The 27515-nt window shown below is 60.4% G+C and overlaps 3 protein-coding genes across 4 annotated transcripts in view; 1 reads left to right on the plus strand and 2 right to left on the minus strand.

Annotated features, from left to right (window-relative positions):
* Positions 1 to 226: 226 nt before the first annotated feature.
* Positions 227 to 17070, minus strand: ITGA10 (integrin subunit alpha 10). Of its 2 annotated transcripts, XM_061364377.1 has the most exons (30): positions 16528 to 17070; positions 15228 to 15339; positions 14746 to 14843; positions 14543 to 14631; positions 14336 to 14450; positions 14131 to 14258; positions 13616 to 13764; positions 12787 to 12937; positions 11201 to 11366; positions 10668 to 10741; positions 10306 to 10450; positions 7867 to 8015; positions 7647 to 7790; positions 5771 to 5974; positions 5569 to 5699; positions 5318 to 5484; positions 4560 to 4699; positions 4360 to 4467; positions 4203 to 4288; positions 3990 to 4131; positions 3772 to 3864; positions 2596 to 2672; positions 2428 to 2511; positions 2239 to 2323; positions 1449 to 1562; positions 1290 to 1376; positions 1104 to 1217; positions 809 to 904; positions 594 to 707; positions 227 to 509 (listed from the first exon to the last, which is right to left on the minus strand). In XM_061364377.1, exons 1-30 carry the CDS (start codon positions 16568 to 16570, stop codon positions 441 to 443), a joined length of 3474 nt encoding a protein of 1157 aa, XP_061220361.1. In that variant the 5' UTR covers positions 16571 to 17070; the 3' UTR covers positions 227 to 440. The 2 variants fall into 2 exon arrangements, with proteins under 2 accessions (XP_061220361.1, XP_061220362.1); XM_061364378.1 differs by lacking the exons at positions 14746 to 14843; positions 15228 to 15339 and having other exon boundaries at positions 16528 to 17068.
* Positions 17071 to 17928: 858 nt separating this feature from the next.
* Positions 17929 to 27515, minus strand: part of PEX11B (peroxisomal biogenesis factor 11 beta) — an 83811-nt gene continuing 74224 nt past the window's right edge. The window contains exons 2-5 of the mRNA XM_061364385.1: positions 19571 to 19630; positions 19381 to 19496; positions 19099 to 19300; positions 17929 to 19023 (exon numbers count right to left, since the gene is read on the minus strand). Of these exons, the coding sequence (XP_061220369.1) occupies positions 18657 to 19023; positions 19099 to 19300; positions 19381 to 19496; positions 19571 to 19626 (741 nt within the window). The 5' untranslated portion in view covers positions 19627 to 19630 and the 3' untranslated portion in view covers positions 17929 to 18656. The remainder of the gene's footprint in view (positions 19024 to 19098; positions 19301 to 19380; positions 19497 to 19570; positions 19631 to 27515) is intronic.
* Positions 20201 to 25504, plus strand: LIX1L (limb and CNS expressed 1 like). The gene is made up of 6 exons (XM_061364381.1): positions 20201 to 20498; positions 23040 to 23203; positions 24019 to 24159; positions 24367 to 24462; positions 24943 to 25020; positions 25140 to 25504. Exons 1-6 carry the CDS (start codon positions 20216 to 20218, stop codon positions 25380 to 25382), a joined length of 1005 nt encoding a protein of 334 aa, XP_061220365.1. The 5' UTR covers positions 20201 to 20215; the 3' UTR covers positions 25383 to 25504.

The raw sequence follows: 27515 nt of genomic DNA on the forward strand, positions 1-27515 counted from the left end.
TATTTGACTTTTACACCACACACCCCCACTGTGCTCACAGCATCACCCCATGGTGCTGTCAGACCCCCTGGGCAGAGGGGGGGTGGTTTGGGTACCAGCACTCCAGCATCCCAGGTACCACGCTAATCCAGCATCCTGGGTGCCACATGCTCCTGTATCCCGGGTACCAGCATTGAGCACCTCCGCAGAGCTGAGCTTTATTGGTGGAGCTGCTCCTTTCCCCCCTTTTTCCCCACTTCTACGACCCTGCAGGTGACACTTGGGGGGCTCCTTCCTCCTGCTCCCGACCTCTTCTGGCTGCATCCCAGTGCCAGCACAATCCAGCCCCGGCGGAGGCATCGCCCTCCGCAAGGATGGAGCCGAGGTTGGGGGGGGCAGAGTCCCGAGCCCCTGGTGGTCCCCAAGGCTACGGTGCTGGGCGCCAGGGGCCCCTCCTGCCCTCACTGCGTCTCCTCCTCTTCCTCCTCCTCCTCCTCCTTGGGGGGCTTCTTGCGAGTGAAGAAGCCGAGCTGGGGGAGAGAAGGAGAGGATGGAGGGTGAGGATGGAGGGAGCAGGGCGATGAAGGCCAGAGCCTCCCCCGGCCCCATCTCACCTTCCAGAGGCAGAAGATGATGAGCGCCAGGAGGAGCAGCCCCCCCAGGATGCTGCCCACCAGGATCCAGAGGGACACCGGCACCCGCTTCCCCTGCAGGATTTCCAGCACCATCTGCAGGGCGAAGGAGGAGCCACAGGGAGAAAGTGGGAATTGGGGGGGGGTCCCTGCCGCCTGCGCCCCAGACTGGGTGCGGGGTCTCGAGGGGCTCGTACCTCCCTGCGCTGTGCCCCCTCCTCCAGCACCAGAGCGCTGCTGGGCGGGACCTGCAGCCAGGCACTGCTGAGCACCCGCACGCTGCGGAACGGAGCCTTGGGGGGAAACGGATGGGATGGGATGGGATGCGATGGGATGGGATGGGATGGGATGGGATGGGATGGGATGGGATGGGATGGGATGGGATGGGATGGGATGGGATGGGATGGTCCCACCTCATACCCCCCCATCACCTCCATATCCTCCCATCACCCATGTCCCCCATGACCCATATCCTCCCCCCGCACCCCTCACCCCATGGAAGAAGGCGGTGTGGATGCTGCGCAGGATGTGGACCGAGACCTCGTCCCCGCGGTGCAGCTGCCCCAGGCGGCAGCTGAGCTCCTGGCACCAGGCGTTGGTGCAGTCCTGGGGGGGGGACAGGGAGTGATGGGGTCTGGGGGTGCTGGGGGGGGGATGCGCTGCCCCCCCGCTGCTCACCAGCCGCTCCACGCGCTGCAGGTCCTCGGGCTGCACCGGCACCACCGCGGCCGTGCCCTCGGGGGGGGTCCGCAGCACACAGGTGGCCTGAGGGGGGGCACAGGGGCTCAGCCGCAGCGGGTGCAGGGACCCCCCCCGCGCCCCCCCCGCAGGACTCACGTTGTGGGTCAGGACGTGGGTGACCGGCAGGAGCGGGACCTGGCGTGGGCCCAGCGCGGGCAGCGCCAGGCGCAGGGACAGGCCCCGCACCGGGAAGCACCCGAGGTTCTGCACCTGGGGGGGAACGGGGTGAGACCCCCCCGGACTGCCCCGTATCCCGCATCCCCGCATCCCACACCCCTGCATCCCCATATCCTGCATCACCACATCCCGCATCCCCCCATCCCACACCCCTGCATCCTGCATCCTCATATCCTGCATCCCCTCAGCCCCACATTCCATATCCCACATCCCCCCATCCCACACCCCTGTATCCCGCATCCCTGTATCCCACATCCCCACATTCCATATCCCCATATCCCACACCCCTGCATCCTGCATCCTCATATCCTGCATCCCCTCAGCCCCACATTCCACACCCCTGTATCTTGCATCCCCATATCCCGCATCCCACCATCCCACACCCCTGTATCTTGCATCCCCGTATCCCACATCCCCACATTGCACATCCCCGTATCCCACACCCCTGCATCCTGCATCCCCTAAGCCCCACATTCCACACCCCTGTATCTTGCAACCCTGTATCCTGCATCCCCCCATCCCACACCCCTGTATCCTGCATCCCTGTATACCACATCCCCATATCCCACACCCCTGCATCCTGCAGCCTCATATCCTGCGTCCCTCATCCTCACATTCCACACCCTGTATCCTGCATCCCCATATACTGCATCCCTATATCCCACACCCCCAGATCCTGCACCTCCATATCCCACCCCCCATGTCCCACCTTCACCGTGGTCCGGAATTCTGGGCCAGGGCCATGGGGGAAGGTGCCAGGGGGGTGAATCTCGTAACGGCGCAGGTTGGAATCACTGTGGGATGAGACGGGATTGGATCCACCCCCAGCACCATAAACACCCCCAGTGCCATAAACCCCCCCCCCCCCCCCAGTTGATCCCTGCTCCGTGTCTCCTACGTGGAGAGGAAGAGGTCGGGCTGGTAGCGGATGGGCACCGAGAGCTGGACCACGTTGTCCTCCTGCCTGGCCTCGGAGCTGTCACTGCAGGGAGGGGGAGGGAGGGGGACCCTGAGGACACCCCCAATACCGGTGCTATGGGTGCAGCCCCCAGCACCCTGCTCCTACCTGCTGGCCTCCAGGGTGACATTGGCTCGGTCCAGGAGCACGGAGCAGCTGAACTCCAGCTCCAGGGTAAAGGAGAGCTATGGGTGGCAATGGGGTGGCAATGGGTGGTGATGGGGTGGCAGTGGGTAGCGATGGGTGGCAATGGGGTGGCAGTGGGTGGCGATGGGGTGGCAATGGGGTGGCGATGGGGTGGCAGTGGGTGGCAATGGGGTGGCAATGGGGTGGCGATGGGGTGGCAGTGGGTGGTGATGGGGTGGCAATGGGGTGGCGATGGGTGGCAATGGGTAGCAATGGGGTGGCAATGGGGTGGCAGTGGGTGGCAATGGGTGGCAATGGGTGGCAATGGGTGGCAATGGGTGGCAATGAGTGGCAATGGGTGGCAATGGGGTGGCAGTGGGTGGCAATGGGTGGCAATGACTGGTGATGGGTGGCAATGGGGTGGCAATGAGTGGTGATGGGTGGCAATGGGGTGGCGATGAGTGGCAATGGGTAGCGATGGGTGGCAATGTGGTGGCAGTGGGTGGCAATGGGTGGCAATGAGTGGCAAAGGGTGGCAATGGGGTGGTGGTGGGTAGCAATGAGTGGCAATGGGTGGCAATGGGGTGGCAGTGGGTGGCAATGAATGGTGATGGGTGGCAATGGGTAGCAATGAGGTGGCAATGGGGGTGGCAGTGGGTGGCAATGAGGTGGCAATGGGGTGGCAGTGGGTGACAATGGGGTGGCAATGGGGTGGCAATGAGTGGTGAAGGGTGGCAATTGGGTGGCAGTGGGTGGCAATGAGTGGTTATGGGTGGCAATGGGTAGCAATGAGGTGGCAATGGGCTGGCGATGGGTGGCAGTGAGGTGGCAATGTGGTGGTGATGAGTGGCAATGGGGTGGCAATGGGGTGGAGATGAGTGGCAATGAGGTGGCAATGGGGTGGCAATGAGGGGCAATGGGGTGGCAGTGGGTGGCAATGGGGTGGCAGTGAGTGGCGATGGGGTGGCAATGAGTGGTGATGGGTGGCAATGGGGTGGCAGTGGGTGGCAATGAGTGGTGATGGGTGGCAATGGGTAGCAATGAGGTGGCAATGAGTGGTGATGGGTGGCAATGGGGTGGCAATGAGGGGCAATGGGGTAGTGATGGGTGGCAATGGGGTGAGATGGGTGCTCTGGGGGGGGGTCCCCTGTCCCCTACCTTGGCCAGTGAGGGGAACACGGGGTACCCAACGCTGCAGAGCCGGCGGTGCCCCGGCAGTGCCCAGCATTCCAGCTTCACCGGGCTGGGGTCCTGCTGTGGGACACACAGGTCACCTATGGCTGGCGTGGGAGCAGGGATCCCATCTCCCACCCGGGATGGGTTGAGGGGCCCATGTGGGACCAACGGGACCCCGAGGCATGGGGGGGACCCCGTACCTGGAGCGTGAGGCTGGAGAAGTGGAGGTTGCCAGAGTAGCGGAGCTCCAGGCTGGCGTTGTAGGCATTCTCCTCCCTGTTCTCCAGCACCACATCCACCAGCACCTTCCTCCTGCCCCTGCGCAGGATGTGGGGGCTCTGCCTGCAGCACCCAGCATGGTCACAGCCCCAGAGCACAGCTCAGCCCTGGGGACGCCCCGGGGACCCCCATACCTGGAGCCCACGATGTCCATGGAGGCCTGGAGCACCAGGTCGGTGACGCACTCGTTGTCCTCCCCGCACTCCTTGAAGAAGGGGATCTGGAAGGAGCCGGGTGTGAGTCCCATGCCCAGAAGGGGGGAAGGATCCTGGGAGGGATCCCAGCACCCACCAGCTTCCGGATAGTGGTGGGTGATGCCTCATCCAGCACCGGCCCATTGGGATCAGCCATGGCCAAGCTGAGGGTGATGCTGAGGGGGCGCAGGTAGTCTGTGGTGTCCTGGGGAGGATGAGTGGGTCCCAGTGAGGCCCTGGTGCTATGGGATGCTCCAGGGACACCCAGAATGCCCCGGGGGCACCCCAGGGGCTCACCAGGACGTGGAATGGGAAGCGGAGGCAGCTTGGCTGCTCCGGCCACAGCTCGAGGTGCTGCTGCAGCAGGCGCCGTGCCCCTGAGTCGAAGATGGCCCGAGCCGGGGTCCCCTCCTCCAGGGATATGTTGTACTGGAGCCCTGTGCCAGGATGAGGATGGCATCACCCATAGGGATGGGATACCCCCGGGGTAGCATGTGGGGCTGTGGGGGTAGCACTGGGGTGCTGTGGAGACACCCTGGGGTGGTCCAGGGATTCTCTAGGGACAGCCTGGGATGTTCAAGAGACACCCTGGGGTGCTCCAGGAACAACTGGCATACTCCAGAGATGCTCCAGGAGCACCCTGGGATGCTCATGGGGGCTCCAAGGTCACCTGGGGTTGCTCAGGGACACCCTGGGCTTCTCCAGGACTCCCTGGGATGCTCCATGGACACCAGGGATGCTCCAGGACTCCCTGGGATGCATCCAGGGATGCTCCACGGACACCCCTGGGATGCTCCATGGACACCAGGGATGCTCCAGGACCCACCTGGGATGCATCCAGGGATGCTCCAGGTCCCACCTGGGATGCATCCAGGGATGCTCCACGGACACCCCTAGGATGCTCCAGGACCCACCTGGGATGCATCCAGTGATGCTCCGTGGACACCCCAGTGATGCTCCACGGACACCCCAGGGACCCTCCACGGACACCCCACGGATGCTCCACGGACACCCCGGGGATGCTCCAGGCCCCCCATGGTCGCCCCCGCACTCACGGAAGCCGCTCTGGGCCGGGCCGCGGGCGCGCTCCGAGGCGCGGAGGCAGAGGCGGGCTCGGAGGCAAACGGCGGCGGCTCCCCCTCGGCGGCAGCTCCGCTGCGTGACGCTGATGGCCGGGGGCTCCACGCGCAGCGCCGCCGCCACCCGCACGATCCGGCGGGACCTGCAAGGCCCGATCCGGGGTTCGGGGCTCCGCGGGCACAGCGCGGTTCGGGACCCGCAGCGCGGCCCCGCGCCCGGCACTCACCGCAGCAGCACGGCCGCCCCCTGCGCGCCCACGGCCAGGTCCGGCAGCCCGTCCCCGTCCATGTCCCGCCGCCCGTCCACGCTGCGCCCGAAGTAGCGGAGGGTGGGAGCCAGCGCCGCCGCCTCGATGCGCTGCGGGACGCGGGAGCGCTGGTTCCTGCGGGGCTGTGCTCCCCGCGGCCCGGTTCCTGCCCCCCCCTCACCTGCTTGTACCGGGGCAGGAGGGTCCCCGCCGCCCCGTGGTAGATGTAAACCGCGCCGCGGTGCTCGTCCTCCAGCGGCGCCCCCACCGCAGCGTCCGCGAAGCCGTCGTGGTTGAGGTCCGGGACCGCGGCCATGGAGAACCCGAAGCGGGAATCCTGCGGCCTCGGCCCCGCCAGCAGGGTCCCGGCGGGGGCCAGGAGCCGCTGTGGGGCACGGCGCGGGCTCGGTACCCGCGGGAGCACCGGGAGGTGGGGGGAGAACCCCCCCAAATCCTGCCCCAAATCCCACTGCATCCCCCCCAATCCCACTGCATCCCCCCCAATCCCATTGCATCCCCTCCAAATCCCACTGCATCCCCCCAAATCCTACTGCATCCCCCACAAATCCCATTGCATCCTCTCAATCCCATTGCATCCCCCCCAAATCCCATTGCATCCCCCCAAATCCCATTGCATCCTCTCAATCCCATTGCATCCCCCCCCAATCCCATTGCATCCCCCCAAATCCCATTGCATCCTCTCAATCCCATTGCATCTTCCCCAAATCCCATTGCATCCCCCAATCCCACTGCATCCCCCAATCCTATTGCATCCCCCAATCCCATTGCATCCCCCCAAATCCTACTGCATCCCCCCAAATCCTACTGCATCCCCCACAAATCCCATTGCATCCTCTCAATCCCATTGCATCCCCCCCAAATCCCATTGCATCCCCCCAAATCCCATTGCATCCTCTCAATCCCATTGCATCCCCCACAAATCCCATTGCATCCTCTCAATCCCATTGCATCCCCCCAATCCCATTGCATCCCCCCAAATCCTACTGCATCCCCCACAAATCCCATTGCATCCTCTCAATCCCATTGCATCCCCCCAAATCCCATTGCATCCCCCCCAAATCCCACTGCACCCCCCCAATCCCATTGCATCCCCCCCAATCCCATTGCATCCCCCCCAATCCCACTGCATCCCCCCAATCCCATTGCGTCCCTCACAAATTCCATTGCATCCCCCCCAATCCCATTGCATCCCCCCAATCCCATTGCATCCCCCCAAATCCCATTGCATCCCCCCCAATCCCATTGCATCCCCCCAATCCCATTGCATCCCCCCAAATCCCATTGCATCCCCCTCCAAATCCATTGCATCCCCAAATCCCATTGCATCCTCCCAAATCCTACTGCATCTTCCCCCAATCCCATTGCATCCTCCCCAAATCCCATTGCATCCCCCCAAATCCCATTGCATCCCCCCAAATCCCATTGCATCCCCCCAATCCCATTGCATCCTCCCCAAATCCCATTGCATCCCCCCCAAATCCCATTGCATCCCCCCAATCCCATTGCATCCCCCCCAAATCCCATTACATCCCCCAATCCCATTGCATCCTCCCCAAATCCCATTGCATCCCCCCAAATCCTGCCCCAAATCCCATTGCATCCCCCACAAATCCCATTGCATCCCCTACAAATCCCATTGCACCCCCCAGAAATCCCATTGCATGCCCCCTAAATTCCATTGCATTCTCCCCAAATTCCATTGCATTCTCCCCAATCCTGCTGCATCCCCCTCAATCCCATTGCACCCCCCAATCCCATTGCACCCCCCCAATCCCAGTGCATCCCTCCGATCCCATTGCATCCCCCCAAAATCCCACTGCATCCCCCCAAATTCCACTGCATCCTCCTCAACCCCATTGCATCCCCACCTAATCCCACTGCATCCCCCCAATCCCACTGCATCCCCCACAAATCGCATTGCATCCTCCCCAATCCTGCTGCATCCCCCTCAATCCCAATCCCATTGCATTCCCCTCAATCCCACTGCATCCCCCCCATTCCCATTACATCCCCTCCAATCCCACTTCACCCCTCACCTGCCCCACCGTGTACAGGTACACCCGCCCCATCTCCCTGCTCTGCTCCCCCAGGTACATGGGAGCCGCCACCAGCAGCACATCGGTGGCACCGTCCCCATCCACGTCCAGGGCACAAACCTCGCTCCCGAAGTAGGAGCCGATCTGGGGGTGCAGCAGGGCTGGGTCAGGCCGGGGCTGCCATGAGCCCCCCCCCTCCCCTGCCCCACACAGCTCCTACCTGCTCCCCTGTCAGCGCCTGCACCACCGTCACAGCCCCCATGGTGTCCATATGGAAGACGATGAGCTTGCCCTTGTGCTGGAAGCGAGGGGCTCCGGCTATGTAGAGCTGCTGCCCCCCTGGCAGCCGCAGCGAGGACACGGTGTAACCTGGAGGGGGGACACAGGGGGGTGGTGGCATCCCTGGGAAGATTGGGTCCCCAGTGGGCAGTGAGCGTCCCACTGGCACTGAGCATTCCATGGTATTGAGCATCCCAAGGACACAGTGCACCCTCGGGACATGGAGCATCCCAGGGATACGGGGCATCCTGGGGATATCGAGCATCCCAGGGACACAGGGTATCCTGGGGATATCGAGCATCCCAGGGACACAGGGTATCCTGGGGATATCGAGCATCCCAGGGACACAGGGCATCCTGGGGATATCGAGCATCCCAGGGACACAGGGTATCCTGGGGATATCGAGCATCCCAGGGACACAGGGCATCCTGGGGATATCGAGCATCCCAGGGACACAGGGTATCCTGGGGACATGGAGCATCCCAGGGATACAGGGCATCCTGGGATATCGAGCATCGCAGGGACACAGGGCATCCTGGGGACATCGAGCATCCCAAGGACACAGGGCATCCTGGGGACATGGAGCATCCCAAGGACACAGGGCATCCTGGGGACATCGAGCATCCCAGGGATACAGGGTATCCTGGGGATATCGAGCATCCCAAGGACACAGGTCATCCTGGGGACATGGAGCATCCCAAGGACACAGGGCATCCTGGGGACATGGAGCATCCCAAGGACACAGGGTATCCTGGGTACATCGAGCACCCCAGGGACACAGGGCATCCTGGGGACATCGAGCATCCCAGGGACACAGGGCATCCTGGGGACATGGAGCATCCCAGGGACACAGGGTATCCTGGGGACATCGAGCATCCCAAGGACACAGGGCATCCTGGGGACATGGAGCATCCCAAGGACACAGGGCATCCTGGGGACATGGAGCATCCCAGGGACACAGGGTATCCTGGGGACATGGAGCATCCCAAGGACACAGGGCATCCTGGGGACATGGAGCATCCCAAGGACACAGGGTATCCTGGGGACATGGAGCATCCCAAGGACACAGGGCACCCTGGGGACATGGAGCATCCCAGGGATACAGGGCATCCTGGGGACATGGAGCATCCCAAGGACACAGGGCATCCTGGGGACATGGAGCATCCCAAGGACACAGGGCATCCTGGGGACATGGAGCATCCCAGGGACACAGGGCATCCTGGGGACATGGAGCATCCCAGGGATACAGGGCATCCTGGGGACATCGAGCATCCCAGGGATACAGGGTATCCTGGGGATATCGAGCATCCCAGGGACACAGGGCATCCTGGGGACATCGAGCATCCCAAGGACACAGGGCATCCTGGGGACATCGAGCATCCCAAGGACACAGGGCATCCTGGGGACATGGAGCATCCCAAGGACACAGGGCATCCTGGGGACATCGAGCATCCCAAGGACACAGGGCATCCTGGGGACATGGAGCATCCCAAGGACACAGGGCCCCCTGAGGACATGGAGCATCCCAGGGATACAGGGCATCCTGGGGACATGGAGCATCCCAGGGACACAGGGCATCCTGGGGACATTGAGCATCCCAAGGACACAGGGCATCCTGGGGACATGGAGCATCCCAAGGACACAGGGCATCCTGGGGACATGGAGCATCCCAAGGACACAGGGCCCCCTGAGGACATGGAGCATCCCAGGGATACAGGGCATCCTGGGGACATGGAGCATCCCAGGGACACAGGGCATCCTGGGGATATTGAGCATCCCAAGGACACAGGGCATCCTGGGGACATGGAGCATCCCAGGGACACAGGGTATCCTGGGGATATCGAGCATCCCAAGGACACAGGGTATCCTGGGGACATCAAACACCCCAGGGACACAGGGCATCCTGGGGACAGTGAGCACCCCAAGGACACAGGGCATCCTGGGGACATTGAGCATCCCAAGGACACAGGGTATCCTGGGGACATCAAACACCCCAGGGACACAGGGCATCCTGGGGACATCAAACACCCCAGGGACACAGGGCATCCTGGGGACATTGAGCACCCCAAGGACACAGGGCATCCTGGGGACATTGAGCATCCCAAGGACACAGGGCATCCTGGGGACATGGAGCATCCCAAGGACACAGGGTATCCTGGGGACATCAAACACCCCAGGGACACAGGGTATCCTGGGGACATCAAAAACCCCAAGGACACAGGGCATCCTGGTGGCACTGAGCATCCCAGAGGTACCGAGCATCCCAGAGACACAGAGCACCCTGGGTACACTGAGCACCCTTCAATTGCTGATGAACCCCCATTTGCCCCACATCCCCAGGACATGGAGCATCCCTCGGGATGTCTCCCTGCCCCCATACCCAAATAAGCTGCATGATTCTTCAGCTCCAGGGGGAATTCCTTTTGGAAGGCTTTCCTGGGTGGGACAATGCGGCCCCGCCGGCTCTCCTCCAGCACAGCCCCGTCCCAGTCATAGGCCCCCACCATGCCAAAGAGGATCCCATCCTGGAGGTGGAAACATGGGATAGGACGCTGGGAGCTTGGGAGGAAGCGTGTGTCACGCCTCGAGGACACCACGTGTATGGCGATGCCTCATTGTCCCCAGACCCCACCATGACAGGGATGCACAGCCCCGGGGTGGGCTGAGAAGGGTTTTCCACTTCCACAAATCCTGCTCCAGCCCTTTCCCGGAGCCGGATCCTGCCCATCCCAACAGCCTCACCTCCAGGGGGTGGATGGAGAAACCGATCTGGGACATCTCCAGCTCAAAGGAGCTCTCGTTGTACCCGTGGGTGCCTGAGGAGGGAGGAGGAGGTGGGATTGGGATCATGGAATCAGCCAGGGTGGGAAAGAGCTTCAGGATCATCCAGTCCCACTGCTGCCCAGCACTAACCCATGGCAGTGATGGACAAAGTTTGGGAACACTTCCAGGGATGGCGACTCCAGCACTGTTCAACCCCTGACCACTCTCTGGGTGGATGAACTCTTCCCAGTCTCCATCTAACCCTGCCCTGGTGCAGCTTGAGGCCGTTTCCTTTTGTCCCGTCCCTTGGGATTAGAGCCCAGCCCCCTCCTGGCTCCATCCTCCTGGCAGGCACTTGTAGGGAGCCATCAGGTCCCCCTGAGCCTTCTCCACCTGAACCCCCCAGGTCCCTCAGCTGCTCCTCATGGGACTTGGGTTGATCCCAGGTGTGATTCCAGCTGGCTGCCTGCAGCCTCCCAGGGGGTCCCATCTCCAACCCAGCCCCATGGCACCTTCCAGGCTGAAGATGCGGTCCCCCAGCGCGTCCACGATGTCGTTGAGGGCGGCCTCGTCGCTCACATTGAAGAAGTATTTCTCGTCCGGGTCACTGGCGATGGACTTGATCTCCTGGATGAAATCCTCGGGATCCTGCTGCCGGCGCAGGTAGTGGCCCAGGACCTGGCAGGAACGGATGCAACAGGATGTGGGATGAGGATCCCAGAGGTGGATGTGGGAGCGGATGCAGCAGGATGGGGATTGGGATGCGGGACTGGATGCAGGTGGGATGCAGGATGGAGATTCAGTTGGGATGTTGGGATGTGGGATGTTGGGATGGGGATGCAGTGGGATGCAGAAAGGGGATTCAGTTGGGATGAGGGAGTGCATGCAGCCAGGGTGAAGGAGGGGGATGCAGTGGGATGAGGATACAGCCAGGATGCAGGACAGGGATGCAGCTGGGATGTAGGAGTGGATACAGGATGGGGATCCCAGTGGTGGATACAGGACAGCGATGCAGCAGGATATGGGCTGGGGATGCAGCAGGATGGGGATGAAGCAAGGATGTGGGAGGGGGATGCAGTGGGATGAGGATGCAGTGGGATACGGATGCAGTGGGATCCTGGTGGTGGATGTGGGGTGGGGATGCAGCGGGATCGGGATGGAATGGGATGTGGGATGCAGGACCGCATGCAGTGGGATGAGCATCCCAGTGGTGGAAGCGGGTTAGGGATGCAGCCAGGATGCAGGAGCAGAGGCAGTGGGATGCAGCATAGGGTACAGCAGGATGGGGATGCAGGTGGGATACAGGATGGGGATGCAGCAGGATGGGGATGCAGTGGGATGGGGATGCAGTGGGATGCAGAATGGGGATGTAGGTGGGATGCAGGATGGGGATGCAGCGGGATGGGGATGCAGCGGGATGGGGATGCAGCGGGATGGGGATGCAGCGGGATGGGGATGCAGCGGGATGCAGGATGCAGCGGGATGCAGGATGCAGCGGGATGCAGGATGGGGATGCAGCGGGATGGGGATGCAGCGGGATGGGGATGCAGCGGGATGGGGATGCAGCGGGATGGGGATGCAGCGGGATGGAGGATGGGGATGCAGCGAGATGCAGGATGGGGATGCAGCAGGATGGGGATGCAGGATGGGGATGCAGCAGGATGGGGATGCAGCGGGATGCAGGATGGGGATGCAGCGGGATGCAGGATGGGGATGCAGCGGGATGGGGATGCAGCAGGATGCAGGATGGGGATGCAGCGGGATGGGGATGCAGGTGGGATGCAGGATGGGGATGCAGCTGGATGGGGATGCAGCGGGATGGGGATGCAGTGGGATGCAGGATGGGGATGCAGCGGGATGGGGATGCAGCGGGATGCAGGATGGGGATGCAGGTGGGATGCAGGATGGGGATGCAGCGGGATGGGGATGCAGCGGGATGCAGGATGGGGATGCAGGTGGGATGCAGGATGGGGATGCAGCGGGATGGGGATGCAGCGGGATGGGGATGCAGCGGGATGGGGATGCAGGTGGGATGCAGGATGGGGATGCAGTGGGATGTGGATGCAGCGGGATGGGGATGCAGGATGGGGGCACTCACGGCGATGGCGTAGCGGGTGATGTTGCGGCGCTCGCACTCCCACAGCGCCTCGGGCAGCTCCTCCCCGTCGTGGGACTCCCCGTCCGTCACCACGATGAGCAGGCGCGTGGCATCCGCGCGCCCTCCCCGTGCCGCGCTGAACGCGTCCGTGCTGGGGGGGACGCGCAGGGGCTGATCCCAGTCCTGACCCTCAGCCTGATCCTGATCCCAGCCCCGAGCCCGATCCCAACCTGCAAGACTGACTCATCCCAACCATGATCCCAACTTGATCCCAGTCTCAATCCTAACCCTTATCCCACCCCCGATCCTGATCCCAACCTGCAAGACTGACTCATCCCAACCATGATCCCAACTTGATCCCAGTCTCAATCCCAACCCTTATCCCACCCCCGATCCTGATCCCAACCTGCAAGACTGACTCATCCCAACCATGATCCCAACTTGATCCCCGTCTCAATCCCAACCCTTATCCCACCCCTGATCCTGATCCAAATCCCCATCTTGACTCAAATCTTGATCCCAGTCCTGACCCTGATCTTGACTTCAGTACTATTCCTGATCCAAATTTCACCCCCAATCCCAATCCTGATCCAAATCTCAGCCCCAACTCAGATCTCAATCTGGATTCTGATCCTGATCCCAATCCCAGTCCCAACCCTCACCCTGACCCAACCCCATTTCTCATCTAATTTCCAACCCAACAGCGACCCCAATCCTCACCCAGCTCCTAGTGCCAGAGCCCAGCTCTGACCCCAGTCCAATTCTGGATCCAGATCCAACCCCGTTACAGATCCCAGCCCCATTGCAGATCCCATTCCCAGTCCCGCACCATGCCTGCCGGATGGCGAGCGCCGTGCGTGTCTCCCTGCCCTCCTGCCTGCTGATGTTCTTGGCCGCAGCCACCACGTCCTCCACTGTGTGGAACTGGTCCAGGTCCCACTCGTGCACCGCCAGCTCCCCATACTGCAGCACCCCGACCTGTGCCAGGGGACAGGGACATCATCCAGGCAATGGTGGCATCCCCCTGGGACAACAGCAGTGCCCTGGGGACAATGGCAACACTGCAGGGATGGGTGGCATCACTATGGGGATGATGGCATCATCCCAGGGGTGACATCGGCACAGAGACAACAGCATCATGCTGGGGACTATGGCATTACCCAGGGACAACAGCAGCACCCTGGGGACAATGGCATCACCCCAGAGGTGGCATCCCCATGGGGACAAGAGCATTGCCCTAAGGATGATGGCATCAGCCCAAAGACCAGGGACCCTATTAAGGCCCTGAGGACTCTATTTGGGCCCTGGGGATCTCATCACGGCCCTGGGATCCCCCAGGATCACCTGGATCTGGCCGGGCCCGATGAAGAACTTGCTGAGGATGTTGCTGAGGAAGTTCTGCACCTCGTACCAGGGGTAGATGCTGTTGGAGCCATCCAGGACGATGACGATGTCCATGTACGTGGAGCAGCCTGGGGTGGGGGGGGGACAGGGCTGGCACCAGCGCATCCCTGCATGTCCCAGCCTGCATCCCAAGCCCCACACTCACGCTGTGCCGTGGGTGCCACGGTCCCCACTGCCCGCAGGTCCCCATCCAGGCGGGCGCAGATGCCGGTGCTGAAGAGCGAGGTTCCGCACGGCTGGGACCAAAGCGGGGCACAAGCCTGGCCGGGGTGGGGGGACACAGGGACACAAGGAACGTGCCTTGGAGCCATCCACATCCCGGCCTCAGTTTCCCCTCGGAGGGAGCTCTCACCATGAACCCCCCATCCTTAGAGTCCAGCAGCGTCATCCCGAAGTGCACGTTGCGCTCGGGCAGCGGGAAGAGCCACGGGGCTGCGGATCCTATGGGAAAAGAGGGATGCGAGAGGTCAGCACCAGGATAACCCCCCCCGAGCCCCCCCCCGCGGCTCGGGAATGGCGCCAGGGGCCGGGCCCCCCCCCCCCCCCCGACGGTACCGAGGTCGGCTCTGGCGCAGGGCTCGCCGCGGGCTCCGACGTGGCACTTGTAGACGGCCCCGCGGCGGTCGCCGTCCCACGGGGCCGCCACCAGCAGCCTGCGGGGACACGGCGGGTCCCGGCACCGCCCGGCTGCGGCTGCCCGGGAGCGGCGCCAGCGCGGCCCGAGCTCCGGCCGGGATCGGCCCCGGGGAGCCCCAGCTCCGACCCCAGCCAGGACCCCAGAGCCCCATTCCTGCCCTCGGGAGTCACGGACGCGGCTTTGCCTCCACCCCCCTCGCCCTGCTCCATTTCCCCCTTTCGTGCCAAGTTTCCCTGCCTCAGTTCCCTCTTTCCTGCCTCGGTTTTCCCCGCAGGACACCACCACCCCTGCCCTGCCCCACACCTCCACCCCATGGGGACGCTTCACCCTCCCACAATGGCCGCTCCCCCATAGAACCCATAGGTGCCCCCAGCCCCACAACACCCATGGGTGCACTCACCACCGCTCTGTGCCATTCACCCACTGCAGCACCTTGTACCCGAACTGGGCCTGCGCCGGGCCATGGAAGAGCCGCGGGTGGCTCACGTCGATGTTGAACCCCACACATAGGCCTGGGGGGCAGGAGGGGTTGGGGGCGTCCTCGGGACCCACACATGGGGTCACAGCCCCGGGATTGGGGTGGGAAAGGGGGAAGGGGGGAGATCCTGCGGGGGGGGGGCATCGGAGCAGCTGGACCCCATATATAGAACCCCACATACAGCACTGGCACCCCATACAGAGCACCCCACATATAGCACTGGCACCTCATATATAGCACCCCACATATAGCACTGGCACCCCATACAGAGCACCCCACATATAGCACTGGCACCCCATACAGAGCACCCCACATATAGCACTGGCACCCCATACAGAGCACCCCACATATAGCACTGGCACCCCATACAGAGCACCCCACATATAGCACTGGCACCCCATACAGAGCACCCCACATATAGCACTGGCACCCCATACAGAGCACCCCACATATAGCACTGGCACCCCATACAGAGCACCCCACATATAGCACTGGCACCCTATATACAGCACCCCACATATAGCACTGGCACCCTGTATACAGCACCCCACATATAGCACTGCCACCCTATATATAGCACCCCATACACAGCACTGGCACCCCATATATAGCACCCCACTTATAGCACTGGCACCTCATATATAGCACCCCACATATAGCACTGGCACCCTATATACAGCACCCCACATATAGCACTGGCACCCCATATATAGCACCCCACTTATAGCACTGGCACCTCATATATAGCACCCCACATATAGCACTGACACCCTATATATAGCACCCCATACACAGCACTGGCACCCCATATATAGCACCCCACTTACAGCACTGGCACCCCATATATAGCACCTAGCACCTGACATGCAGCATCCCAAACACAGCACCCAGCACCCATGGGTGCCTCAGTTCCCCCTTTCCCACCTCAGTTTCCCCTTCCTGGACGTGCCCGCAGTGTCCGGGTGGAAACCCCCAACCCAACATCCCCATTTTGGCCCAGTTTTGCCCTTTTCCCCCCAAACCGCATCGATTCCCCCACTTCCCAGCTCCTCCAAGTGGGATCCGGCTTCTCCCCACACATCCACGAGGAATCTGGGGATCCCCCATCCCAAAAGATGCCCCAAATCGGGATGATTTCCCCCCAGAACGCCTCCGAGTTGAGGCTCGCACCTTCCTGTATGAATCCCACCCCAAATCCCATTGGATCTGGGGGCGCCGTTACCTGGGAGCAGGAGGATCCAGCAGCCGGCCCCCGCCATGGCCATGGCTCAAAGGTGACTCTGTCTCCGTCTGGGATGGGGTTTTTTTTTTCCCTCTTTTTGGAGTTTTTCCATAGTTTTTCGCCCTCCTCCTTCGCCTCCCATTGGCTGCTATAAATAACGTGCCCAAGCGGGGCTTTTCTGGGGGGAGAAACGCTGGAAAAACAGGCAAAGTGGCAGAAACCCATGGAAAAACAGAGAGGGGAAGGAAGGAGCGGGCGGAACGATGCGGGATCATTGGGGGGGGGGGGGGGGGTGTTCCTCTTATCCCAGCGGGTCCCCCCCATCCCTCAGGAAGTGAACCCCATGGATGAGGCGGCGCCATCCCCAAGGACTCGGCTCCAAGGCGGGATGTTGGGATGGGGCACTGAGGGGTGCCACGTCCTCCGGGTGACACCGCCACCTCCTGGACACTGCTCCCACCTCCTGGACACTGCTCCCACCTCCTGGACACTGCTCCCACCTCCTGGCCATTGTTCCCATCTCCTGGATGCTGTTACCATCTCGTGGACACTGCTCCCACCTCCTCGACGTTATTCCCACCTCCTGGACGTTGTTCCCATGTCCTGGACGTTGTTCCCATGTCCTGGATGCTGTTACCGTCTCCTGGACGTTGTCCCCAGCCTCCTGTTCATGGTCCCCACCTCCAGTTCTTGGTCCCAGTCCCTGGCCCCATGATTCCCATGGGATCAGGGACTGGATGCCAGGGGGACAGGGACCGAGTCCCAGGGAATGGGATCTGGAGCCTCAGGGGATTAGGAAATGAATCCAGGGAATGGGGGGAATTGGGGACAGCCTGGGAGGGGGGGGGAGATCCCCAGGGAGTTCAGGACTGGCTCCATGGGGGGATTTGGATTCCAGGGAATCAAGGACTGCACCCCAAGAAGGATGGATCCCAGGGAAACAGGGACTGGAGGGCACCATGCCCAGCAGATCAAGGACTGGATCCTGGCATTTGATGGTGGGAGTCAGGAGCATGGGGAATACGAACAACTGGGGGAATACATGGACTAACAAGGGGGAAAACACCTGGAATAAGTGGGAGGTAACTGGGATCAAGGGGGGGAATCTTTGGAATAACAGGAGGCAATGAGGGGGTAATGTGAATGGGAGGAATATGGAATAATGGGGGAATTTGGAGTAACAAGGAAAGGGGAATGTGAAACAAGATGGGGGGAATATGTGGAATAACAGGGAGGGAATAGCTGGAATAACTGGAGGGGGGATCTGGGATAATGGGGGCAATGTGGAGGGAGGGAATATGGAAAACCAGGAGTAATATGTGCAATAATGGGGGGAATACGTGGAATAATTGGAAGGGGGATCTGGAAGGGGGAGAATGGAATAACAGGGAATATCTGGAATAACGCATGTACAGACTATTTATTAATAGCACTCTGGGGGTACCTCGGAGCATCAGAGCTTCCCGAACCCCATTCCAGGGTCAAAGTCCAAAGCTCCTCATCCCATTCCTAACACTTTTCCCTCTCTGTTGCTGGGAATTCCCAGCCCCATTCCTCAGAGCCGGAATGCTGCTGCCTGCCCTGGACAGTGCCATAAACCCCAAGAGAAATGGATAAAACCAGTGAGGCAGCAGAACAAGCTGATGGGAACAATGGGAATCACGGCACGGAGCTGCCCTCACCTGGACTGATCTCAAGGAAAAGCCCCTAGGAGAATATGTGGGCAGCAAAGTGCAGCGGGGTGAATCCATAGAGCTCCAAGGCACCCCAAATCCAGCCCGGCTCATCTGGGGCCACTCCCTGCAGCATCCAAAGGGGTGTTGGATGCATCCCACCTCATCCCACCCCATGGTTTAACCCCCTCAAGCCTGGGAGAAGCACCCAGGGAGTCTCTTCCAGCTCTTTCGGCTGGATCCAGTTTGGGAGATTCCCTCTGAAGAGGAAAACGGGGACATCAACCCCCTTAAAAGAGCTGGGGAAGTCGATGGGGAAAAGAACCACGTTTAGGTCCATGGAGTTCTCCCATTCCTCAATGGCACCACAGGCAGCAGGAGGTGAATTCCCACTGCATCCCATTGGTCCAAGCTGCCGCAGCCAAGGAATGACCCCGCGTATCCCGGCGGCAGAGCTCAAGGCTTCAGCTTGAGCCAGGGGTGCAGGATGGTGAGGATGGAGAGCACGGAGGAGGTGAGGCCGCAGAGCCCCACGAAGCCGGGGCTGGTCCGGTAGAGCCCCAGCTTGTCCAGGGGGATGAAGAGGTCGCAGAGGTTCCTCACCAGGTCCAACAGCAGCGGCGGGTTCTTGCGGAGCACTCGGAGCAGGAGCCGGAGCTGGAGCTGCAGCCTCAGCGCCAGCTGCTGGGGCCGGGTCTCAGCCCGGGCTTGGAGCGCGCTGTCCCCGGCCCTGGCTCGCTTCCCGCCCGCCTCCCGCTCCAGCAGGATGCGGAGCTCGTAGGCGTCGCGGCTCAGGTTCAGCACCAGCGCGAAGAGGAAATACCTGGAGACACAGCGGGAGGGAAGTGTCCGCGCCCCGGCCGCACGGCGCGGGGGGGACACTCGGGCAGCGCCTCACCTGAAGGACCGGTGGCTCCACTTCTCCTGGTCCACGCTGGGGACGAGCCCGCTCTTGCCGGCCCAGAGCACGTTGTCGCAGGCCAGGTACAAGGCCCTGTTGAGGTGGCCGAGGGTGACGCAGAACCGCAGCACCGTGTCCGAGAGGTGCATGGCCCGCTTGGCCGCCTCCACGGCCTCCGCGGCGCTGCCGAGGCGCAGCACTGCGGGCGGACACCGCCGGTCACCGGGGCCGCCCGCCCGCCCGCCCCGGCCCCGCTCCCCCCGCCCCGGCTGCACTCACGCTTGCGGCCCAGGCCGAGGTGCGCCTCCAGCTGCCGGACGCTCGCCAGGGCCTCGGCGCTTGCCCCGTTCCTCCGCAGCGTGTCCGCGGCCAGCGCACAGGCGTACTGCGCGGCCCTGCAAGAGAGCGCGGGTCAGCGCGGCCGCACCGGCCTCCGGCGCCCCGCGGAGCCGGGAGCCGCCGCCCGCACCTCAGGAGCCGCTCCCTGGCCTGGCTCTGCGCGCTGAAGCGCACCCAGGGCTCCATGGCCGGGCCGGGCCGGGCCCGCGGCGGGACGCGACGGGAACCGGAGCCACCTCCGGCAGCGCGGTGGAAGGCGGTGACGGGCTAAACGAGTGCTCTGATTGGCTGCGGGCAGCAGGCTCCGCCTTACAGTATGCATCGAAGGCTTTGATTGGCTTCTTTCTGCAAGCCGTTCAGAACGTGATTGCAATTCTCCCACCCCATCTCCGTTCCGATTGGTTGATTTCTCTGTCATTATAATCAGTGCTGCAGCACGATTGGGCTGCTGTCTCTAAGCCCCACCTTCTCACCCTGGCCCTCACTTGCGATTGGGGTACGTAACCGGCGTGCGCCACACCCTCTCACGCCCCACAGGCGAGTTCTGATTGGGCTGTCTCCCCGCGCCCCGCCCACATTCCCGGCACTCTGCCCGGCCATTGGCCCGCTGCCTCTCTCCTCCTTCCCTCCCTCCACCCTTCCTCCAAGCCTCCTCCACGTTTCCATTGGCCAGCTCCCGCCTCCGTCCCGCCCCCTCCCTGAGGCGATCCGCACGCCCATTGGCTGCTCGGGCGGTGAGTGACGGCGGTGGACGGCGGGGCTCTCCCTGGTTGCGATGGAGTCGGTGCGGGCGGCGCGGCTGCAGCCGGGGCTGGGCTCGCTGTGCTCCCTGCGCCCGGGGGTTACCGGTGCCCCGGCCCCGCCGCCCGGCGCAGGGGCAGCGCTGCCCGCAGCGGCTCCTGGGCTAGGACTGGGGCTGCCGCCGCCGCCGCCCCCGCTGGGGCTGCAGGGACCCGCCGCGCCGCCGCTGCCGGGCTGCGGGCCGCCCGCTGTGCTGCGGGAGGCGGTGGAGGCCGTGGTGAGGAGCTTCGCCAAGCACACGCAGGGCTACGGCCGCGGTGAGCGGGGCTGCAGGAGCGGGGGGTGAGCCTCGGGCCGGGCCTCAGGGCAGCTCCAGGGACCCTGGAGAGGGGCTTTGGGCACGGGGCGAGGGAACGGGAGAGGGGGAATGGCTTTAACGTGGGCTCTGCTCCGCGGTTGTTGTCGCTGGGTTCGGTGTCAGGAACCAGCGCTGGTCGGTGCCGTTCCTGGGGGCTTTCCCCATCTGCGGTTTCGGTCGGTTCCAGTCGGGTTCGTTTGCTTTTCAGTCACTTTTAATGAGCTGTATTTGTTTAGATGCCCCACAGCGACCCATGGACACCTCATAGAGCCCCCCAGCATCTCCTATAGGGTGACCCCATCCCCACAGACACCCTATAGGCATCCCATAATGACCTATAGTGACCCATAGACAGCCCATAGATACCCTGTAGAGACCCTCCACGACCCATAGAGACCCTATTGAGATTATCTGCAACCCACAGATACCCTATAGAGACCCTTGGCACCCCATAGATGCCCAGTAGTGACCCACAATGATCCCTGAGCACCCCATAGACACAACATAGCAACCCACAGACATGCTATAGACACCCTATCGTGACATAGAGATCCCCATAACGACCTACAGCAACCAGTAGACACCCCATAGCAACCCATAGGTACCCTATGGAGACCCTCCACAACCCAATAGCAACTCATAGTGACCCATAGACACCCTATAGTGACCCAGAGCCACCCAAACTGAAGCCTTGTGCTTGGGATCTCCCACCCAGAGCAAGACCTTTATGGTTTAGGTGGTGTGAAAGGTGTGGGACACAAGGTAGGGCACAACTGGAGGTGCCCAGGAGGGTGCAGGATCTGGAGCAGGGATAAAGTAGAGGAGGATTCTCCCTTGTGCTGTGACCTGGAAAAGTGGGATCAAGTGGTGGCTGCTTGGGTTGTTTGAGCCTTTTTGGAGTGTTTAAGGAGGCTTCGTCTCACGTGGGAGTGATTTGGTCGTTCATTGACTTTAGCTTGATGGCAGCACGAGGAAACCCCTGCTTCCTCTCAGTGATCCCGGGAAACTCCTCCTTTCCTGGGAGCCCCCTCACTTCCCTGCTCCACACCGCGCTGAGGAGAATCCCTATGGCTGAGAGGAGAAGTCACCGGGAAGGGGCTGCTGATGTCTGGGAAGCATTCCACCATGCTCCGGCTCCACGGGGCTGCATCCAAGTGTTGCATCAGAGACTCTGGGATTCGTGTCCACTCCTTGTTCTTGAACGAAGACCAAAAGCAAAGGTTAAAGCTCAGATTTTCCTGGTCCTGGGATGGAAGAACCCTTCTGAGCCCCCCAAAAGGAGACGCTTTGCCACTGGTTTGAGTTCTTGACTTCCGGCAGGTCCAGCAGAGGCTGGGAGTGCTTGGCAGGACCAGGGAATGCTGCTCGTCTGGCCCTGGAGCAGCTCGGCACCATGTGGAATCACTTATTCCTCTGTATTTAATATGCAAGGCAGATGTGCTGTGGGATCCACAGCTCCAAAGCCAGAAACAGAGCTTGGGGCTGATGGGCAGAGCAGGCTCTGTGTTGTGTCAAGCAGGATGCAAAGAGAACAGTGCTTCTTCAGTCATGGAATACTTTGGGAAGGGACATTAAGGCTCATCTAAAGCTATGGACAGGAACACCTTCCACTAGAGGAGGGTGCTCCAAGCCCTGTCCAGCCTGGCTTTGAACACTGCCAGGGATGGGGCAAATTATCCACTCCTTCTCTGTTGTGTTTCATGTTCCATATGGGATTAAAATCCTTCAGGATGCATGTGTCCTTGCTTCTTTAAGGACCATTCTCATGAAGATGGCACCTACCAAGATTTAGGATGCCTGTTTACCATCTCCTGCCTCTTTCCAAAGGGGAAAGTCATGGATTGAGGGCAAATTCAACCTGAAGATTGGATTCCAGACTTGGATTGAAGCTCTCAGCCAGGGTTTAGCTGCTCAGCGCCACTTGGGCAGCCTTGCATTGAGGAGAGGGCAGATGCTTCCTGCTCCTCTTGCTGCCATTTGCTCTCCAGCCCTAGTAATCCCATTATCCCAAAGCATCTGTAGAGTTTCCAGTAGGTATTTTACTTTCCTACAACATTCTTGTATCTGGAAGTATTGAATCCAGTCAAATCCCAACCTTTTTGGCCACATCTCAGTGCTCTGCCCTATTGCACCAGTCACTAAGGAAGCACCTGCACCCCCCCCACACACACACACACACTGCTGAGTCCTAGAGCCTGAATGTGGGACAGAGAATCCCACAATGGGGTGGACTGGAAGGGATTTTCTTCCCAATATTCCATCTCAGTCTCCCCTTGGGCAGGTTCAGGCCATTCCCCTTGGCCTGTCCCTCCATCCCTTGTGCAAAGCCCCTCTCCAGGTTTCCTGTAGCCCCTTTAGGAGCTGCTCTAAGGTCTCCTTAAGGAGCTTTCTCCAGGGAGCTCCACGTCCCTTTGGTGCTGTCCCCCCCGAGCTGGATCAGGACTGCGGGGAGGGGCCTGGTTCCCTGTGTCTGACCTCAGTTCTCTCCCCGTGCCCTCAGTGAACGTCGTGGAGGCCCTTCAGGAGTTCTGGCAGATGAAGCAGTCCCGTGGCGCCGACCTGAAGAACGGAGCCCTCGTGGTGTACGAGATGGTCCCTTCCAACAGCCCCCCTTACGTCTGCTATGTCACCCTGCCCGGGGGCAGCTGCTTCGGCAGCTTCCAGGTACCTGGGGCTCAGGTGGGGCTGTCCCTGCTGCAGAGCTCGCTCTCACACTCGGGTCCCCCCCACCGCTGATGCTCCAGTAGCTTCCTGGGGGCAGCAGCACTGTTTTCCGGCTGGTTGGCAGCATGGGAATGCCATGGGGTCTGCCTGTAACCCTCTTCTATTTCAAACTGGCTCCTAAATGTTCTGATAAACCCCCATCCAGCATCAATTGGGATGCTGGTTTTACTTTGCTGGGTGTATTCCCTGCTTGGACCTCAGCAGTGGTGGGGTGGGATCCATGCTTCTGGAGGCCACCTTTGGTGGCTGCTTTTGATCTTTCAGCCTCCTTCCCAGTGAGATCCATTTCCAAACTAGTAAAGCACCTTTCCCATTTCACCCAGAACCTCTTCCCAAGGGTGGCAAATGGCTTGAGAAACCATTGGATTGATAGGAGGAGCAAAAGGAAAGGGTCCAGCCCAGAAATGCAGGTCCCAAACCCACACTGAGTCCTGACAGCTCTTCCCATTCCTGTGCTGTCCTGGCTTCGGGCATTTAAATTCCATGTCCTGAACGATGTGTCCCAAAGGAACAGCTCTGGCAATCCCAGGCCCAAGGAATGGTCCTTGTGGTCCTTGGGTTTGTTGTTGTGCTCAGTGGCATTTCCTGGTGCTGAGCTCAGCCGCCTCCCTGCTCCCTGTGCTTGGCGTGCTTGGGATAACTGTGGTTTCCTAAGGATTCCAGGCTGTCCGAGCGTGCCACATCCCAGCAGTGCCACCCAGTTCCCACTGGGAGCAGAGTGGGGTCTCTCTCTCATGGGGTCTGTGTCTCCCCAGTTCTGTCCCACCAAGGCTGAAGCCCGGAGGAGCGCTGCCAAGATCGCGCTGATGAATTCCGTGTTCAATGAGCACCCTTCCCGACGGATCACGGATGAGTTCATTGAGAAGAGCGTTTCCGAGGCTCTGGCATCCTTCAACGTAAGGCTTTTCCATTGATGGGGGTGAGGGAAAACCTCAAATGATGGGAAGAGAAGGTTGCTTTTCCAGCTGGAATTCCTTATGGCAGGTTTGGGGGTTGGTTTTATAGTGAGGATTAAAACTCATCCCAGAGGGAATTCTCACTGCAGTGGCACACAGATGATGCTGGGCTGGGAATTGTAGCTCTTGTCTGAATGTCTCCTGTAGGGCAATCGAGAGGAAGCTGATAATCCCAACACCGGGATCGGTGCCTTCCGCTTCATGCTGGAATCTAACAAGGGGAAATCGATGCTGGAGTTCCAGGTACTGCTCATCGTGGAATGCCGTGCATCTGTTCCCGCTCCGTCTGGGGGTTTGGGTGCATCCCAAAGCCCCTTGTGTCACTGCAATGGGGGTTCCTTGCCTTAGGGAAGCTTTTCCTGTAGCACTTGCCTGGCTCCTTTCCCTGGGATGGAAACACTCCAGAGATGGGAGCCAACCCTGTTATATGAAGAGGCTGTTTACAGAGGGTATTCCTCAGGCTGGGGTTGGCTTTGGGAATCTTGACCCTGCGTCTGGGTAACCTTGAGGGAGTCTTTGACTTCCAGCCTCTGGAGCTGGGAACTGGCTCTGTGATCCCTGGAACTGCAGAGGATGGGACGTGATGTTCCAGAGTCCTTCCTTTGTGCCTGGAGCTGGGAACTGGCTTGGCTGCTCCTGACACAGAGTCCTCATCCCAACACGTGCTCCTGACTCTTCCCCCTCATCCCACACTGTATTCCTGACCCCCTCGTGCTATTCCAGGAGCTGATGACAGTGTTCCAGTTGCTGCATTGGAACGGCAGCCTCAAAGCCATGCGGGAGAGGCAGTGCTCACGGCAGGTGAGTCCCGCTATCCCGAGCAGCATTCCCAACGCCTTATCCTCCTCCCAGAGCTCCTGTAGCTCACTCAGCACCCTGTATCCCGTGCAGTGACTTGTTTTCCCTGCCATTCCCGCCAGGAGGTCCTGGCTCACTATTCCCACCGTGCTCTGGACGATGACATAAGGAACCAGATGGCCATGGACTGGGTGAACCGGGAGCAGAGCAGCCCAGGGGCTCTTTCCAGGGAGCTGGCATCCACGGAGCGGGAGCTGGATGAAGCCCGCCTGGCCGGGAAGGAGCTGCGCTTCCATAAGGAGAAGAAAGACATCCTGATGCTGGCTGCTGGCCAGCTGGGAAGCACACACTCCTCCAGCTGCTAGGCTCCAGTGCTGGCATCCCAATTCCCAAAGGGATCCAGCCCTAACGCATGTTCCCAACTTCCAGCCTGTTTGCACAGTTGAGAGGAATTGGAAAGGGAAAAGCTCTTTTAGAGATCTCAAAACCTTGTTGTAATACTTTGCTCCCAGCTCTGCTCTTCCTGCTCTGGTGGTGTTCCAGAGCCGGCAGCATTCCAGGGATTTAGCACTTCTTGGAGCACAGACCTGCTTTCTGGTGCTGTTCTGCTTCTAGAATAGAGGGGGCTCTATCAACCCCCTTCACAACGAGTTCAAGCCCAGAGGGGAAAAGCTCCTGAGCATGGCAAAAGGGATTTAAACTGGGATCTTGTCTGGCCAGGCTTAAACATGGGAATCTGGCATTGCAGGCTTGGGATTTGCAGCCCTGCTCTGGCTCTTCGTGCCCAGGGTGGGCTGCAGTGCATTAACAACCACGCCATATGGTGCTTAAGGGGGGTTTAATTCATCTCCTGCCCTGCTCCTCCTTAATCCTTGTTGGATTCTTGGAGTGTTGAACCCAAATACCAGCTGCAGCTGGGAATTCTGCTGGCAATGGAGGGTTTGAGTTTCCAGGTGAGTGTTTGATGCTCAGAGAAGGTGGATGTTCCTCCTGGAGCATCCTTCCCAAGCCAGCTTCTAAAGGCCTAGCCAGGCTTCCCTTGGGAAGCAGGGACTGGGGAGCCTGGGGGGATGCCAGGACTTCAAATCAGGTCTGGTTCCCTGCAGCTGGGGTTAAGGCCCAGGTAACCAGAGCCGGGTTTTAAGTCTTGCTAAACCAGAACTCATTTTAAGTCCTGCTTAAGTCAAGCTGGTTAAGTCTTGCTGAACCAGAGCAGTGTTTAATCCTCACTTAACTAGAACTGATTTTAAGTCTGGCTTAACCAGACTGAAGTGTTTAAGTCTCAGTTAACCAGCACTGTGCCTAAACCTCAGGTAACTGGAACTGATTTTAAGTGTCAGCTAACTGGAGCTGGGTTTAAGTCTTTGTTAACCAGAGCAGTGTTTAAGCCTTACCTAACTAGAGCTGGGTTTAAGTCTTTGTTAACCAGAACAGTGTTTAAGCCTTACCTAACCAGAGCTGGGTTTAAGTCTTACTTAACCAGAGCAGTGCTGAAGTCTCAGTTAACCAGGGCTGTTTAAGTCTTGCTTAACCAGAACAGTGTTGAAGTCTCACTTAACTAGAACTGATTTTAAGTCTTGTTTAAGCAGTGTTTAAGTCTTCCTTAACCAGAACAGTGTTTAAGCCTTACCTAAGCAGAGCTGAGTTTAAGTCTTGCTTAACCAGAACTCACTTTAAGTCTTCGTTACCCAGACCCATGTTTAACCCCGAGCCAGGACTCAGGTCCTGCCCCTTGCTCCTGGCCATTCCCAAACCCCTTCCTCCTTTTCCAACGCGGGCAGCTGGAATTCCACCCCCCGCCTTAGCCGTAGCTCCTCCACTTTTGTAATCCTGCCCTAACAAACCCGGGTTAGTGGGATTTGTACCTTTTTTATATACGCAGCCTCTTGCCACAACGCTTCATGTCTGATGGGATGGAAATGGGGGGGGATTTGCCATTGTTACTCCTTCCATTGGGATGGGATCACTGGTGCTTCCAGAGCCTTCCAGAACCATCTGGAGCATCAAACGACCGTTCCTGGCAGCCCCGGACCCTGCTGTGAGACTCTGCCTCTGCCCAGAGGCTGGGAAAGGAGCAAATCCCGGTTCCTAGAGCATCCCATGGAATTGTTCTCAGTGTTCACGCAGTGATAGGGCAAATCGCTGCCACCACTGCGCCTTGTGTACGAGTTTATGCAATAAACACCCGATTTGGGGTAACTGCGGCGGCTTCGTCTTCCTTAGGGGTGCAGCGCGTCCCATGGCTGCGTCTGGGGGGGGGGGGAAGGGAGGGCAGAGGTACCGCGACCTTCCCAACATGGCGGTGCAGGCAGAACGCCATGCTTTGACCTCTCCAAGATGGCGACTAAGCAGCTTCCGCCGCACGCCCTCCCCAAGATGGCGGCTATGGAATTTCCGCCGCACGCCCTCCCCAAGATGGCGGTTATGACATTTCCGCCGCACGCCCTCCCCAAGATGGCGGCGATGCAGCTTCCGCCCTCCGCCCCTGTGGGCAGCGC

Source organism: Neopsephotus bourkii, unplaced genomic scaffold, assembly GCF_033783945.1.
Source record: "Neopsephotus bourkii isolate Nb327-2 ecotype Australia unplaced genomic scaffold, CSIRO-AGI_Nbou_v1 NB_1233, whole genome shotgun sequence".
Lineage (NCBI taxonomy): Eukaryota > Metazoa > Chordata > Aves > Psittaciformes > Psittacidae > Neopsephotus > Neopsephotus bourkii.

Excerpts from the sequence above, each read along its gene's own strand:
- ITGA10 (XM_061364377.1), bottom strand. The coding sequence starts at position 16,570 with ATGGCCATGGCGGGGGCCGGCTGCTGGATCCTCCTGCTCCCAG. Across the intron at positions 4,132-4,202 it reads ATGGACATCGTGGGCTCCAG|GCAGAGCCCCCACATCCTGC; the intron begins GTATGGGGGTCC and ends TGGGTGCTGCAG. Across the intron at positions 510-593 it reads TCATCTTCTGCCTCTGGAAG|CTCGGCTTCTTCACTCGCAA; the intron begins GTGAGATGGGGC and ends TCTCTCCCCCAG.
- LIX1L (XM_061364381.1), top strand. The coding sequence starts at position 20,216 with ATGGAGTCGGTGCGGGCGGCGCGGCTGCAGCCGGGGCTGGGCTCGCTG. Across the intron at positions 23,204-24,018 it reads GCTGCTTCGGCAGCTTCCAG|TTCTGTCCCACCAAGGCTGA; the intron begins GTACCTGGGGCT and ends GTGTCTCCCCAG. Across the intron at positions 25,021-25,139 it reads AGAGGCAGTGCTCACGGCAG|GAGGTCCTGGCTCACTATTC; the intron begins GTGAGTCCCGCT and ends CATTCCCGCCAG.